General features: G+C 47.1%; 1 protein-coding gene across 10 annotated transcripts in view; it reads left to right on the forward strand.

Annotated features, from left to right (window-relative positions):
- The window catches only part of HUWE1 (HECT, UBA and WWE domain containing E3 ubiquitin protein ligase 1), a 149,332-nt gene that overhangs the window by 65,245 nt on the left and 68,716 nt on the right, over positions 1-15,371 (forward strand). For all 10 annotated transcript variants that reach the window (XM_077283730.1, XM_077283729.1, XM_077283732.1 and 7 more), the window contains 2 exons: positions 11,094-11,221; positions 11,334-11,415. In XM_077283730.1, coding sequence (XP_077139845.1) covers positions 11,094-11,221; positions 11,334-11,415 — 210 coding nt within the window. The remainder of the gene's footprint in view (positions 1-11,093; positions 11,222-11,333; positions 11,416-15,371) is intronic.

A 15,371-nucleotide genomic window follows, 5' to 3' on the forward strand; every position in this document is an offset into this window, starting at 1 on the left:
ATTTTAAAAGGTTTGGCATTTCCACTTTTAAACACTAGGGGGAGCAGCTAATGAAATTTGACAAAAACCTAGTGTACAACTAGCTCACATTACTGCACTGCAGTAATTATGGGCTGAGTCTGCTGACATGGGTGTGATGTCACTCCTCTCCTCCCCTTCTGGTGTTTGCTAGGGGATGAGAGGATTCAGGAACACAGTGTGCAGCCATTTTGTTGGTGACTGCAAAGTTATACTGACAAGTAGACAGTCACCGAAGATGGCAGGCAGCAAGGATTCTGGGAGATATATGGTGGAGGAGATATATGGTGGAGGGAGCAGGGTGACAGCAGCACAGAGTATTTCAGGAGAGCAGTGTGCTGGTCTATGGGGGGCACCCTGTTTGGTGCGCGGAGCAGCTAGGGATTGTACATAGAGCGCTGTCTTTTATACACATGGATGGACCGTCTCCTCAGAAATCCAGGAAACATTTCTGCTGATTGATGGCCTGTTCTGATCCAGGCTTTGCATGCAAAGACCCCATTCCCCTCCTCAGATCCTGTCCTGGCGATGTGTGAAAGCGAGGTGACAGGCGCAGTCCGGGGTGATGCTGGGAAGGAAATGTAGCCATATAGTAACGATAAACATGAGACCCTCTCTTCAGCTGCCTTACCAGCCCTCCCCTGAAGGCACCTAACTGGAGGTCATGCTGCCCCCTCTATTACCCCAGACCCGCGTGCAGCTGCTCAACCGGAACCACCCTAGATTTGGTCCCCTTTCTGCAGATAATACTTCCATAGTGTTCTCGCATAATACCGCCATATAGATCACTCAGAATACCACCGTATAGAGCACACATAATACTGTCCTATAGTTCTCACATAATACCATCGCAAATAACGACGCCAGAGTGTTCTCACATAATACCGCCATATAGAGCACACATAATACCGCCATATAGATCTCACATAATACCACCAGTGTTCTCACATATCGCCATATAGATCACACATAATACCACCATATACATCACATAGTGCCGCCATATACTTCTCACAGAACGCCGCCATATAGATCACACATAACGGGGGAGAGGACTGCATAGGAGAGGATTAGATACACAGCTCAGTCAGTATCATACAGGATAGGATTAGATACAAGGCTCAGCACAGTATCACATAGGATAGGATTAGATACATGGCTCAGCAGACGGCATCACACAGGAGAGGATTAGATACACAGCTCAGTCAGTATCACACAGGATAGGATTAGATACATGGCTCAGCACACAGTATCCCACAGTAGAGGATTAGATAAACGGCTCAGCACAGTATCACACAGGGTAGGATTAGATACAAGGCTCAGCACAGTATCACACAGGATAGGATTAGATGCATGGCTCAGCAGACAGTATCACACAGGAGAGGATTAGATACACAGCTCAGCACAGTATCACACAGGAAAGGATTAGATACATGGCTCAGCCGTCAGTATCACACAGGAAAGGATTAGATACATGGCTCAGCAGACTATCACACAGGAGAGGATTAGATACACAGCTCAGACAGTATCACACAGGAGAGGATTAGATACACAGCTCAGACAGTATCACTCAGGAGAGGATTAGATACACAGCTCAGTCAGTATCACACAGGAGAGGATTAGATACACAGCTCAGTCAGTATCACACAGGGGAGGATTAGATACACAGCTCAGTCAGTATCACACAGGGGAGGATTAGATACACAGCTCAGTCAGTATCACACAGGAGAGGATTAGATACACAGCTCAGTCAGTATCACACAGGAGAGGATTAGATACACAGCTCAGTCAGTATCACACAGGAGAGGATTAGATACACAGCTCAGTCAGTATCGCACAGGAGAGGATTAGATACACAGCTCAGCAGACAGTAACACACATGGGAGGAGATACACTGCTCAGAGTCAGCACCACAAGGGATAGGAATAGATTCCCTCTCCCCCTCCCCACTGATACTTACGGCTCCCTGCTGAGTCCTTTCTTCTCCCTCCCCTCCTTGGTCTTCTCCTCCTCCTATAGCTGCAGGGCTCCTGCGATTATCCTGGGAGCTGGAGCTCACAGCTGCAGTGTGAGCTCCAGGAAGATGGCGCTGATCTCCTGCCTCTGCTGTGCAGGACGGCTCAGGGGGCGTGGCCAGACCAGAGCAGAAAGCAGCTTATAATGCAAGCTATAGAGTCGGCTCCCGACCGCAGATCTCTATGCCCTGGGCTGCCGTAAATGCAGAGTGTAAGTGACGTGCAGCTTCACTTACACTCCTGCAAAGCAAAATGGCGGCGCCCAGTGGCTTAAAAAAAATTAATTAAAAAAAAAATGTTAAAGTTAAAAAAAAGGAAGTTTGTATGAAAAATAATTGTTTATATAAACAATTATTTTTAATACAAAAAATAAAATGCGGCACCTTTCCTTTAAGCCTGTGTCCGTGGGTGGTCCGTAATGCGGCAACACCACGAAGCAGTGCAGCTAATGTTGGCGCTAATAGCGGTCGCGGCGCTGTAGGCCGCAACCGCAGAGAAGTAAAAAAAAAAATAAAAATAAAAAAAAATCCCTCAATACAGGCCGGAGTTTTGGTCACGCCCACCGGCAGTTAGCCCCTCCCACTTTTCCTGGCTCTTCTCGTTCCCTGTGATGAGCTCCCACTTCCTGGTCTCGGCGGCCATCTTGGGACACCCACAGCCCTGATGCTGCAGCACTGCTCCAGCGTTTCCTATCACAGCCCTCAGGACTAGCGTTATTTTCTCTGCCTACACTGTGGACCTCCCTGGGGACTCAAGACACAGGACCTGGGTAAGCTCCAGCAGCATAGCTTAACCCTTCACCTGCCAGTAAGTGCTTTCCTCCAGGCTTTACTATGTCTCAACCAAAGCCTCACAAAAAGTCTGGGAAAACCCACACTGTATTTTTCGTTGAATGTACCTCTTGTAAGGTATCATTGCCCCGGGGTCACAATACTGCATTATGCACAGCTTGTGAACCGGTGACGGCTCAGGAACGACCTGTTGCTGATACTGAACCCAGTGAGCCTAGTCCCCCTGAGTGGGCTACCTCCCTTTCCCGGTCTATGGCATCCCTGGCAAAAGCGTTAGACTCGTTTCGAGACCCTTCCTCTAACCAGGGCGCTAATACGGACGACGCTTCCGATGGTCAGAACCCCCCGTACTCCAGGGGTCGTACCTTGCCAAGGAGTTCTCACTCTTCCAGGAAAAGGACTCATGCCATACCAGACCATCACCGGTTTTCGGGTTCTGAGAGCTCCATTTCTCGCTCCCCTTCCATTGGAGCTAGTAGAGAACCTGTTTCAGAGGACGATTCTGACACGTCCCTAGATCAGGAATTTTATCACGATCAGGAGACTCTCGACTCTCTAATTGAGTCAGTGAATAAGGCTTTGAGACTTGAGGAGGAACCCTTATCTAAAACGGATCATGCCGTGTCCTTTAATAGGACCAAACGAGCTCACAGAGTGTTTGCCACACATCCCGAGTTTAATAGAGATAAAAGATTCACAGGGCAGAAGCCCATGGAGTCCAAATATCCCTTTGCCCAGGATCTAAGAAAAGATTGGTCACAATCTCCCCCAGTAGATCCTCCGGTATCACGCCTGGCTGCGAAATCTGTTTTATCCTCCGCGGAGGGCGCCTCTATTAAAAATCCAACTGATCGTCAGATCGACAACTTGGCGCGTTCAGCTTTTGAAGCCTCAGCGACCGCACTCTTTCCATCTTTTGCCGCTACGTGGGTGGCTAAGGCTATTACCCACTGGGCTGAGGTCTTGTCTTCAACAGTACTGGATACCAAACTTCCCGCCGAGAAAGCAGACCTCGCTACTCGGGTAGCCAGAGCTGGAGATTTTGTAGTGACCGCGTCCTTGGATGCTGCTGACTGCGCTTCTCAAGCAGCAGCCAATGCCATCACCATCCAGAGGTCCCTATGGCTCAGGGACTGGCGTGCGGATTCTACTTCCAAAAAGTCATTGACTTCTCTCCCATATCAGAGCGGTCGCCTTTTTGGCGAAAAGCTTGACCAGTTAATTTCTGACGCCACTGGAGGGAAGAGTAAATTTCTTCCACAAGAGACCCTCTCGGCCCTTTCGGAACCTGCAACCACAGGCTCGGCCCCATTTTTTTTTCGTTACAACTCAAACTGGTCCTCTACTTCCACATCTCCCTGTTCCGGCCGGGCACAATGTGGAGACAGAGGTTTACAGGCCTCTTTTAAGCCTTCACCTTCATGGAGAGGCAGGCCAAGGCAGCCGGGATCCAGAGGCGCCAGAACGGGCAGACCTTCCACACAATGACTCACTGCGGTATCCGGGGGACACCCTCAAAGTAGGCGGCCGTCTGCTTTCCTTCAGGGCCGCGTGGCTCTCGGTCATTCACGACGAGTGGGTCCGCGGTCTAGTGTCCTCCGGATACAAGATAGATCTCTTATCTCGTCCTCCAAACCGTTTTTTCCTGTCTTCTCCTCCCAGGTCAAAAGCATCAGAGTTCTTCAAAGCTATAAGCTCTCTGAGAAAAGATGGAGTTATTATTCCGGTCCCCCAAAACGAAAGGTTTCAAGCTTTATATTCAAACCTCTTCATTGTTCCAAAGAAGGACGGTATACAGGTCCTTCTCAAAAAAATTAGCATATAGTGTTAAATTTCATTATTTACCATAATGTAATGATTACAATTAAACGTTCATATATTATAGATTCATTATCCACCAACTGAAATTTGTCAGGTCTTTTATTGTTTTAATACTGATGATTTTGGCATACAACTCCTGATAACCCAAAAAACCTGTCTCAATAAATTAGCATATCAAGAAAAGGTTCTCTAAATGACCTATTACCCTAATCTTCTGAATCAACTAATTAACTCTAAACACATGCAAAAGATACCTGAGGCTTTTTAAAAACTCCCTGCCTCGTTCATTACTCAAAACCCCCATCATGGGTAAGACTAGCGACCTGACAGATGTCAAGAAGGCCATCATTGACACCCTCAAGCAAGAGGGTAAGACCCAGAAAGAAATTTCTCAACAAATAGGCTGTTCCCAGAGTGCTGTATCAAGGCACCTCAATGGTAAGTCTGTTGGAAGGAAACAGTGTGGCAGAAAACGCTGTACAACGAGAAGAGGTGACCGGACCCTGAGGAAGATTGTGGAGAAGGACCGATTCCAGACCTTGGGGAACCTGAGGAAGCAGTGGACTGAGTCTGGTGTGGAAACATCCAGAGCCACCGTGCACAGGCGTGTGCAGGAAATGGGCTACAGGTGCCGCATTCCCCAGGTAAAGCCACTTTTGAACCATAAACAGCAGCAGAAGCGCCTGACCTGGGCTACAGAGAAGCAGCACTGGACTGTTGCTAAGTGGTCCCAAGTACTTTTTTCTGATGAAAGCAAATTTTGCATGTCATTCGGAAATCAAGGTGCCAGAGTCTGGAGGAAGACTGGGGAGAAGGAAATGCCAAAATGCCTGAAGTCCAGTGTCAAGTACCCACAGTCAGTGATGGTGTGGGGTGCCATGTCAGCTGCTGGTGTTGGTCCACTGTGTTTCATCAAGGGCAGGGTCAATGCAGCTAGCTATCAGGAGATTTTGGAGCACTTCATGCTTCCATCGGCTGAAATGCTTTATGGAGATGAAGATTTCATTTTTCAGCACGACCTGGCACCTGCTCACAGTGCCAAAACCACTGGTAAATGGTTTACTGACCATGGTATTACTGTGCTCAATTGGCCTGCCAACTCTCCTGACCTGAACCCCATAGAGAATCTGTGGGATATTGTGAAGAGAAAGTTGAGAGACGCAAGACCCAACACTCTGGATGAGCTTAAGGCCGCTATTGAAGCATCCTGGGCCTCCATAACATCTCAGCAGTGTCACAGGCTGATTGCCTCCATGCCACGCCGCATTGAAGCAGTCATTTCTGCCAAAGGATTCCCGACCAAGTATTGAGTGCATAACTGAACATTATTATTTGATGGTTTTTTTGTTTGGTATTAAAAAACACTTTTATTTGATTGGTCGGGTGAAATATGCTAATTTATTGAGACAGGTTTTTTGGGTTATCAGGAGTTGTATGCCAAAATCATCATTATTAAAACAATAAAAGACCTGACAAATTTCAGTTGGTGGATAATGAATCTATAATATATGAAAGTTTAATTGTAATCATTACATTATGGTAAATAATGAAATTTAACACTATATGCTAATTTTTTGAGAAGGACCTGTATTACAGCCCATAGTGGACCTAAAACTGCTGAACAAGTTCGTCAGGGTGCGACGGTTCCGGATGGAATCGCTTCGTTCGGTCATCGCATCCATGGAAAAAGGCGAGTTCCTGGCGTCTATAGACGTCCAGGACACATACCTCCACATTCCTATTTTACCTTCTCACCAAAGGTTTCTTCGCTTCGCAGTTCAGGAAGATCACTTCCAATTCGTTGCTCTGCCCTTTGGCCTCGCCACCGCTCCCAGGGTATTCACCAAGGTCATGGCGGCTGCCGTGGCCATACTCCACACCCAAGGAGTGGTGGCGCTCCCGTATTTAGATGATATCCTCATCAAAGGCCCCTCTTTCCGCTCCTGCAAGGATTCCGTGGCCATCACAATAGATACTTTTTCTCGCCTGGGTTGGAAGATAAACTTCAAAAAATCTTCACCAGTACCGGCTCAGCGAATTTCCTTTCTAGGAATGATACTCGACTTGTCCCGGGGGTTGTTTCTTCTTCCCCCAGAAAAGATCAGTCTTACAGCGAGAAGGTCTGAAACTTTCTCAGCCTCGCTCTCTGTGCTTCAGTATGAGAGTCCTCGGCAGGATGGTAGCAGCTATGGAGGCGGTTCCATTTGCCCAACTACACCTCCGTCCCCTCCTGGCTGTTTGGGACAGGAACCCGTTGTCCCTAGACCGTCGGTTCCTCCTTCCCCAGCGAGTCAGTCTCTCAGGTGGTGGACATTGAAATCCTCCCTAAATCAAGGGAAGTCTTTTCCAGTACACTGGCTGGTTGTGACGACAGACGCCAGTCTTCTAGGCTGGGGAGCAGTGTTCCTTCATCACACTGCTTAGGGCTGCTGGTCCCCCCAGGAATCACGCCTTCCAATCAACATCTTGGAAACCCGGGCGATCAGGCTGGCACTTCTCCAGTTCCATCCCTTCCTAGCAGGTTGCCCAATCAGGATTCAGTCCGACAACGCCACTGCAGTGGCATACATCAACCGCCAAGGGGGAACCTGCAGCAGGGCGGCCATGACAGAGGTAGGCCACATCCTCCGAAGGGCCGAGGAAAAACGCTCAATGATCTCTGCGGTTCACATCCCGGGAGTGGACAATTGGGAGGCAGACTTCCTCAGTCGGCAATGCCTCGACTCCGGGGAGTGGTCTCTCCATCCGGAGATCTTCCACCAGATCTGCTGTCGTTGGGGAACCCTAGACGTGGATCCGATGGCCTCACGGCTGAATTCAAAGGTTCCCGACTTCATGGCTCGGTCCCACGATCCGGCAGCCATCGGGGCAGACGCTCTTGTACTCCCGTTGCATAATTTTTGGCTTCCGTAAATATTTCCCCCGCTTCCTCTCCTGCCGAGAGTCATCAAGAAAATCAGAGCGGAGAGGGTACCGGTAATCCTGATTGCACCAGATTGGCTGTGCCGGGCATGGTACGCGGAACTAGTTCAACTAGTTGCCGACGTTCCCTGGTGATTACCGAATCGCACAGATCTGCTATCTCAAGGCCCCTTATACCACCAGAACTCAGGCCCTGTGTTTGACGGCATGGCCGTTGAGTCCTGGGTCCTAACCCAGGCAGGTTTCTCTCCAGAAGTCATAGCTACCATGATCAGCGCTATAAAGCCTACGTCTATGCGTATCTATCATCGCGCTTGGAAGACTTTCTTTTCATGGTGTAGCGACCGAGGACGTTCTCCTCTACATTTTTCCATCCCTTCCATTCTCGAGTTCTTACAAACGGGTTTGGACTTGGGTCTTGCCCTTAGTTCTCTCAAGGGGCAGATCTCAGCCCTGTCTGTTCTCTTCCAACGCAGGATTGCCAACAGATTACAGGTCAAGACGTTTATTCAGGGAGTCTCCCATCGGGCGCCCCCCTATAGGATGCAGTTGGAACCATGGGATCTTAATCTGGTCCTCGGAGTCTTGCAACAGGCTCCTTTCGGACCTGTACAGGAGGTTTCCCTGTCTCTTCTTTCATGTAAAGTTGCTTTTCTAGTTGCGGTTACCTCTATTAGACGAGTCTCCGAGCTGGCAGCTGTGTCCTCTCAAGTTCCGTTCCTGAATTTTCATCAGGATAAGGTGGTTTTGAGGACATCTTCGTCTCTTCTACCGAAAGTTGTATCCTCTTTTCATCTCAATGAGGAGATTGTCTTACCGTCACACTGTCCGGCACCAGTCCATCGCATCGAGAAGGCCCTTCACACACTGGATTTAGTGAGAGCTCTTAGGAGATACATCTCGCGGACAGCGTCTTTCCGCAGGTCAGATGCCCTATTCGTGCTTCCGAAAGGACCGAGGAAAGGGTTTCCCGCTTCCAAGGCGACAATAGCTAAATGGATTCGTTCGGCTATTCAAGAGTCCTACCGAGTCAGAGGTCTTCCTGTCCCAGCAGGGATTAAGGCTCATTCCACTCAGTCAGTGGGTGCGTCTTGGGCCATCCGGCACCAAGCTTCGGCAGCACAAGTTTGTAAGGCTGCGACTTGGTCCAGCCTGCATACCTTTACAAAACATTACCATATTCACTCTCAGGCCTCGGCAGATGCGACCGTCGGCAGACGAATTTTGCAGGCGGCTGTGCCGCATCTGTAACTTGTGGGTACAAGCAGCAATTGCAGTTAATTGTTTCCCACCCAGGGACTGCTTTAGGACGTCCCATGGTCCTTTGTCCCCCAATGAGGCGTAGGAGAAAAGGAGATTTTTGTGTACTCGCTGTAAAATCATTTTCTCCGAGCCAATCATTGGGGGACACAGCACCCACCCTGTTAGCCTATTGGCTTTGGTTTTTTGAGTTAACTTGGTATTGGCATAGTTCATCCTTGTTAAATATTAAGCTCCTACTGCTTTGTTACCGAACTGGTTCACTGAGAGCCAGCAGGAGGGTGTATACTGCAGGGGAGGAGCTATTCTTTCTGTGTTTACTTAGTGTCCTCCTAGTGGCGGCTGTATAACACCCATGGTCCTGTGTCCCCCAATGATTGGCTCGGAGAAAAGGATTTTACGGTGAGTACACAAATTTTTTTTTTTTTCTTTTTTCTCATTCCTGGGGACAGTTGTTGCCTCTTATTTTTTGGTTCAGGTTTCCCAGGTTAAGGTTATGTTGGTTCAGTTACTACTGCTTTCTTGCTTTCCTTCTGCTTTTTGGCATAAAACTCGCCTAGTGTCCTAGGAGCCAGCTCTTTGTATCAGTGCCTATACACATGGTGTTTTGTCCTCACAATGTGTTCTACGATAAAGCAAAAATTAGTATAAGAGCAAATTGTTTTTGTTCCTTGAACGGATTCCAAATACAGTGTTTTGCTGTCACTGTGTTTTGTTTCGCCCGTGCTTTGTCTGGGGCCAACTTAAAACAATCATTTTTATTCCTTTCCCTTCCCCTTCCCCTTAGTGTTGGGGTTCCTCAAGGATCAGTCCTAGGCCCCCTCCTCTTCTCTTTGTATACTGCCCCTATTGGACAAACAATCAGTAGATTTGGTTTCCAGTACCATCTCTATGCTGACGACACCCAATTATACACCTCTTCTCCTGCTTTCACTCCGACCTTATTAGAAAACACCAGTGATTGTCTTACCGCTGTCTCTAACATCATGTCCTCCCTCTATCTGAAACTGAACCTGTCAAAAACTGAACTCCTTGTGTTCTCTCCCTCTACTAACCTACCTTTGCCTGACATTGCCATCTCCGTGTGCGGTTCCACCATTAATCCCAAGCAACATGCCCGCTGCCTTGGGGTCATCCTTGATTCCGAGCTTTCATTCACCCCCCACATCCGATCACTGGCTCGCTCTTCTTATCTGCATCTCAAAAATATTTCTAGAATTCGCCCTTTTCTTACTTTCGACTCTGCAAAAACTTTTACTGTCTCACTTATTCATTCTCGTCTGGACTATTGTAACTCTCTACTAATCGGCCTCCCTCTTACCAAACTCTCCCCGCTCCAATCTGTCCTGAATGCTGCTGCCAGGATCATATTCCTCACCAACCGTTACACCGATGCCTCTACCTTGTGCCAATCATTACACTGGCTACCCATCCACTCCAGAATCCAGTACAAAACTACTACCCTCATCCACAAAGCACTCCATGGCTCAGCACCACCCTACATCTCCTCTCTGGTCTCAGTCTACCACCCTACCCGTGCCCTCCGCTCCGCTAATGACCTCAGGTTAGCATCCTCAATAATCAGAACCTCCCATTCCTGTCTCCAAGACTTTACACGTGCTGCGCCGATTCTTTGGAATGCACTACCCAGGTTAATACGATTAATCCCCAATCCCCACAGTTTTAAGCGTGCCCTAAAAACGCATTTGTTCAGACTGGCCTACCGCCTCAACGCATTAGCCTAACTATCCCTGTGTGGCCTAATAAAATAATAAAAAAAAATAATAATAAAAAAAAAAATCAGGTTCCTCGCATCATGTTCTCATACACTTTATGCAGTTAATAGCCTCTGTGCCTGTACTGCTACATACTTAGGCAGTTAACTGGTTCATGCAGCTTTACATGAACACCCGAGCCTTACACTATGGCTGGTCCAAATAACTAAAGCAATTGTTACCATCCACCTCTCGTGTCTCCCCTTTTCCTCATAGTTTGTAAGCTTGCGAGCAGGGCCCTCACTCCTCCTGGTATCTGTTTTGAACTGTGATTTCTGTTATGCGGTAATGCCTATTGTCTGTACAAGTCCCCTCTATAAGTTGTAAAGCGCTGCGGAATATGTTGGCTATATAAATAAAATTATTATTATTATTATTATTATTATTATTCTTCCTTTGGCAAAACCATTGATCATTATTTGCCCCTGAGGATTTGCAGAGCTTTTGTCTTTTATTTCCTGAGCTATTTTTTTTTTTTTTCCTTGTAACAGGAGTTGAAACTGCCATGCGCCAGGGTTGTAGAAACCAGTGGCATCCTTAATGTCCTGATCAAATTACTAGAAGTGGTCCAACCGTGTCTGCAGGCAGCGAAGGAGCAGAAAGAAGTGCAGACGCCCAAGTAAGACCTTTATCTACAACTACACCTGTAGGTTCATATTTAGCAAAAGATAATTCTGGATCTTTTAAATAATTCATCTCAACTTTTTTTTTTTTGTTTTTCTTTGCTTCAGGTGGATTACTCCTGTCCTGCTGCTTATCGATTTCTACGAGAAAACCTCTATTTCCTCCAAGAGGAGAATTCAGATGAACAGGGTAACTAATTTTAAGATATAAACTAATTTCTTGTGACTGCACAAATGTGTCATACTGGGCTGCTTGGTGCACTTTTGCTAGAATCCCAGTTTTCTCTGTAGATGGAGCAGTGCTCTAAATGCTGAGCTCTGTGTAACCCCGCCCACACCCCTGATTGGCAGCTTTCTGAGTGCATTGTCAGGAAGCTACCAATCGGTGGTGGGGGCGGGGTTACAGATTAGCTGGATTGAATGTTCTGTAGGGATAATTTCCTGCTAATAAAACACTGATTGTATTGAAACTACAGCACACAGCCTAGTAAGTGACAGATTCCTGTGATCAGGGTCTCCGCCCCTAAATCATGCTGTAGTCAAAATTGCATAAACCTGCTGATAGATTCTCCTTTAGCATTGATGCTACATGGGGGTTTGAAAGGGGGGACAATTTGTATGTTATGTACTATTGTTTTGATATTTTTCTGTAAAAAAAAAAAAGTGGAAAATGTTACAAGTGGTTTCATTAAAAAAACATTCTGATAAAAGTTCGGTCCAGAAAGGACATTTTTCTTTTGGTCGTTTCATTGGTGGACACTGGAAGCAGTGCTAGTTAGGTGGGTGTTTCCTGTTGAGGAGGAGACCTTTAAGTGTAATTCTTAGTGTCGGCCTCCTGGTGGCAGCAGCGTACACACTCATGGTTTCCTATGTCCCCCCATGAAGGCTAAGAGAAAGGGATTTTACGGTGAGTACTAAAAATCCTTTCTTTTTTTTTAATCAGCAGATCATTCAGGTAGGGGGATGATCTACCCCGTTGGCGTGAAGTGACGTGATGACCCTGGTAGCCCAAAGGGGAGGGCGACAGTGTAGAAAAGGGAAGAAATCATTGGTGTAATCTGGTAAAGGGGATATGGCAAAACGCATTGAGGATGCCTCCAATGATGTGACCACTGATCGTAGGCGTCCAGACTCTTCAGACCGGAACAAATCTGTTGGGCCCTTTCTGTCCCAGGGATGGAATGGACGGAGCCTTTGTTTTTTTTTGTTTTGTTTTTTTGTTTGTTTTCTTTTTAATTCTGGCAAAAAATGAAAGTGAGTTAGATGCCACAACTATTGCTCCATGGAGTTGAATAATTACAATTAAAAAAGCATACTTGCAAGGTTGCACCCTCAGTCAAGGAAAAGAACTTGCATAGAGGCAGGGAGGCAAATGCTATCTTGTAAGTTGCAGATACTACATCCCTGGCCAAGGCATTGTCCACATAAAGAAGCCAAGTCTCTAGAAGAAAGATGATATCTGTCTACTCAGGCTTATGGCTCAAGTGGTGGGAAATAACGTGCTGAAGAGGTGGAGGACTCGGCAGATTTGTCACCACCTCAGATGTCCATGTTCTTACTGAAGAGTGTCTTCTACAAAAGGGTGGGGTGGGTGGACATCTGGTAAGGGATGACTTGGATACTGGGCTGGCTGCAAAAGATACAAGCCAAATGGAGCAAACAACCACTGGGTTAGCGATTGCCCTGGCCGCAAGTTGAGAAACTTTGCGTTTAAGGCTACTTTCACACTAGCGTCGTGCACTGCACGTCGCAATGCGTCGTTGTGGATAAAAAACGCATCCTGCAAAGTTGTCTGCAGGATGTGTTTTTTCTCCATAGACTTTTATTAGCGACGCAGTGCCACACGTCTCAACCGTCGTGCGACGGTTGCGCCGTGTTTTGGCGCACCGCCGCCACAAAAAAGTTACATGTAACGTTTTTTGTGCGTCGGGACCGCCATTTTCGACCGCGCATGCGCGGCCGAAACTCCGCCCCCTCCTCCCCGGACCTTACAATGAAGCAGCGGAAGCATCTTAAGACAGCTTCCGCTGCCGTCAGGCATTTTCTTCACAGTATGCGTCCGTACATCGGGCCGATGCAGCGCGACGGCTCCGTACCGACGCTAGTGTGAAAGCAGCCTAAATTGAGATGTACAGCAACTGAGCGGAGAGGTGTAGGAGGTCCTCCTGTGTAGCTTTCTAGGCCACACACTACTAGCCTTGCTAATGTTAAAACAAAAATAATCTTATTCAACAGGTCACTTAGGGACACCACATTGTATAACGCCAAGGTGGGTGGTGGCTTAAGAGAAACTGATAACCCGAGCATCAGTATATGGGGGACTGGGCCACTTAGTAATCCACTGCTCTGAAAAGGATAGAAATTCAGTCATTCTGGATGAAACCATATACCTGTCAAGATGCATTTGGGTAAAGGTCATCGAAAATACCTATCGGTATATGTTTTCTTCGAGTGGTGGACCTCATGGGGTCGGATGGTATTTGTTCTAAGGAGAGTTTAGGATGTGACCCATGTGGGCAGCAATGGGATGGCAAGTACTGCAGAGTTTACTATATACTGGGAGAATCTGGCTAGCTGAGTCATGGACCCAGTCACTTCTAAAGGCGCTCAATTCCTGCAGGCGGTCCCCCGGCGTCTTGGACTTAAGGCACTGAATCACCAATGTCCAACGGATATAGCTGGCACTTCACAAAATATAAATACCCTATTCAGTCTAACCCAGACAAGGACGCGAAACGAAGAGATCCAGAACAGAATAAAATATAAAACGCTTTATTGTGCAATAGTAAATAATAGTGCAAAATAGTGCACAAGCACCCTAACATAAGGTGGGAGGCTGAATAGTAATATATGGTATAAATACAGCATAAATAAAACACACTGCAGCGTAGTGAATAAATTCCTATATATTGCCTGGTGAACTGCTAGCTGCCTCAGCATTCATGAAGTACAACAATATTGCATATAAGAGTATAACCAGAAGCAACGATATCTACCTGCAGCAGACCCAGCGTCCCACCTCACCCCACCGCACGTTTCGCAACCAGCTTCTTCCGGGAGCTCAGAGGAAGTCTGGTTACTGTTTGTAAAATTGTTTGAAGTTATGGCCGGTCTAGGGAGGTCTTCCCAGGTGTGTAGTGCATGTCTAGTAGAAAATTGATCAGAAAGGAGGCCCATTATGTTGCCTGCAAGTATCAGGAAAAAAGATCAAGCACATTAAAGAGCGGAAATGCCTCAAAAAAGAAAAAGCTGATATCTAAGATTGTAGTCTATAAAAGATGATTGACTGCAAGTACAGGCGATGTGCTTCCCGAGACCGGCCGCTACAGAAGTCAGAACAGGAGAAAAAGACAACTCTCAGTAAAAACCGCTTGGAAAGCAAATGATGAGATGGAAAAGCATGCTTCTTGTATGAAGCTGGCAGGTCCAGAGAAGCATTGTGACCTAGCCACGAGGATTGCTGGTGGCTCACGTGATCAGGAATAGACGGAGTTGAGAATGGTTTGAAGGGGCAGAAAGAGGATTAGGGTAGAAACCACTCGGGAGGGTGTTATAATAGTCTAGGTGGTGGGGGGGGATGGGGTATAAGGAAGGCATATCCTAGCATTTTTACCTGGATCCTCAGTCCCACAATCTGCAAGTTTAACTTGCACCTAGTGCTCCTGTCACAGGGGATAGGACTTGCATTTACATTTTATCACTTTAAAGTGTCTCCAATTTCTAAACATTTTGTCTGTATTAACATCATAGTGGAGTACACAGCCTGTAATAAATATTTAAAGGGTTATTCCCCCCCAAAATAATTATGCCCTAGCCAAAGATTGCTGGAGGACCAACCACTGGGACCCCCAGCGATCCTGAGATCGGATCTCTGAAACCTTGAGAACTGGGCTCTGCAGCCTCATCGTCAGTGGAGCCGAGCTGCATTCATTATGGGGCTGCTGGAAATAACCGAGCATAGCGCTCCGCAGCCCCATAGTCCATGGCAGGTGCAGCAGCCAAGCATACACACAGGATGGGCTGCAGACCCTGTACTTGGGGGTTCCAGAGCCCCAATCTCTGTAAGCAAATTAGCTCTACTCTTACAAAGGAAACTTGATTTATTTTTTAAATTTTTTTTTTTGAGGGGGGGGGGAAGAGAATAAC

The sequence above is a fragment of the Ranitomeya variabilis genome, chromosome 2 (assembly GCF_051348905.1).
Source record: "Ranitomeya variabilis isolate aRanVar5 chromosome 2, aRanVar5.hap1, whole genome shotgun sequence".
Taxonomy (NCBI): Eukaryota; Metazoa; Chordata; class Amphibia; order Anura; family Dendrobatidae; genus Ranitomeya; species Ranitomeya variabilis.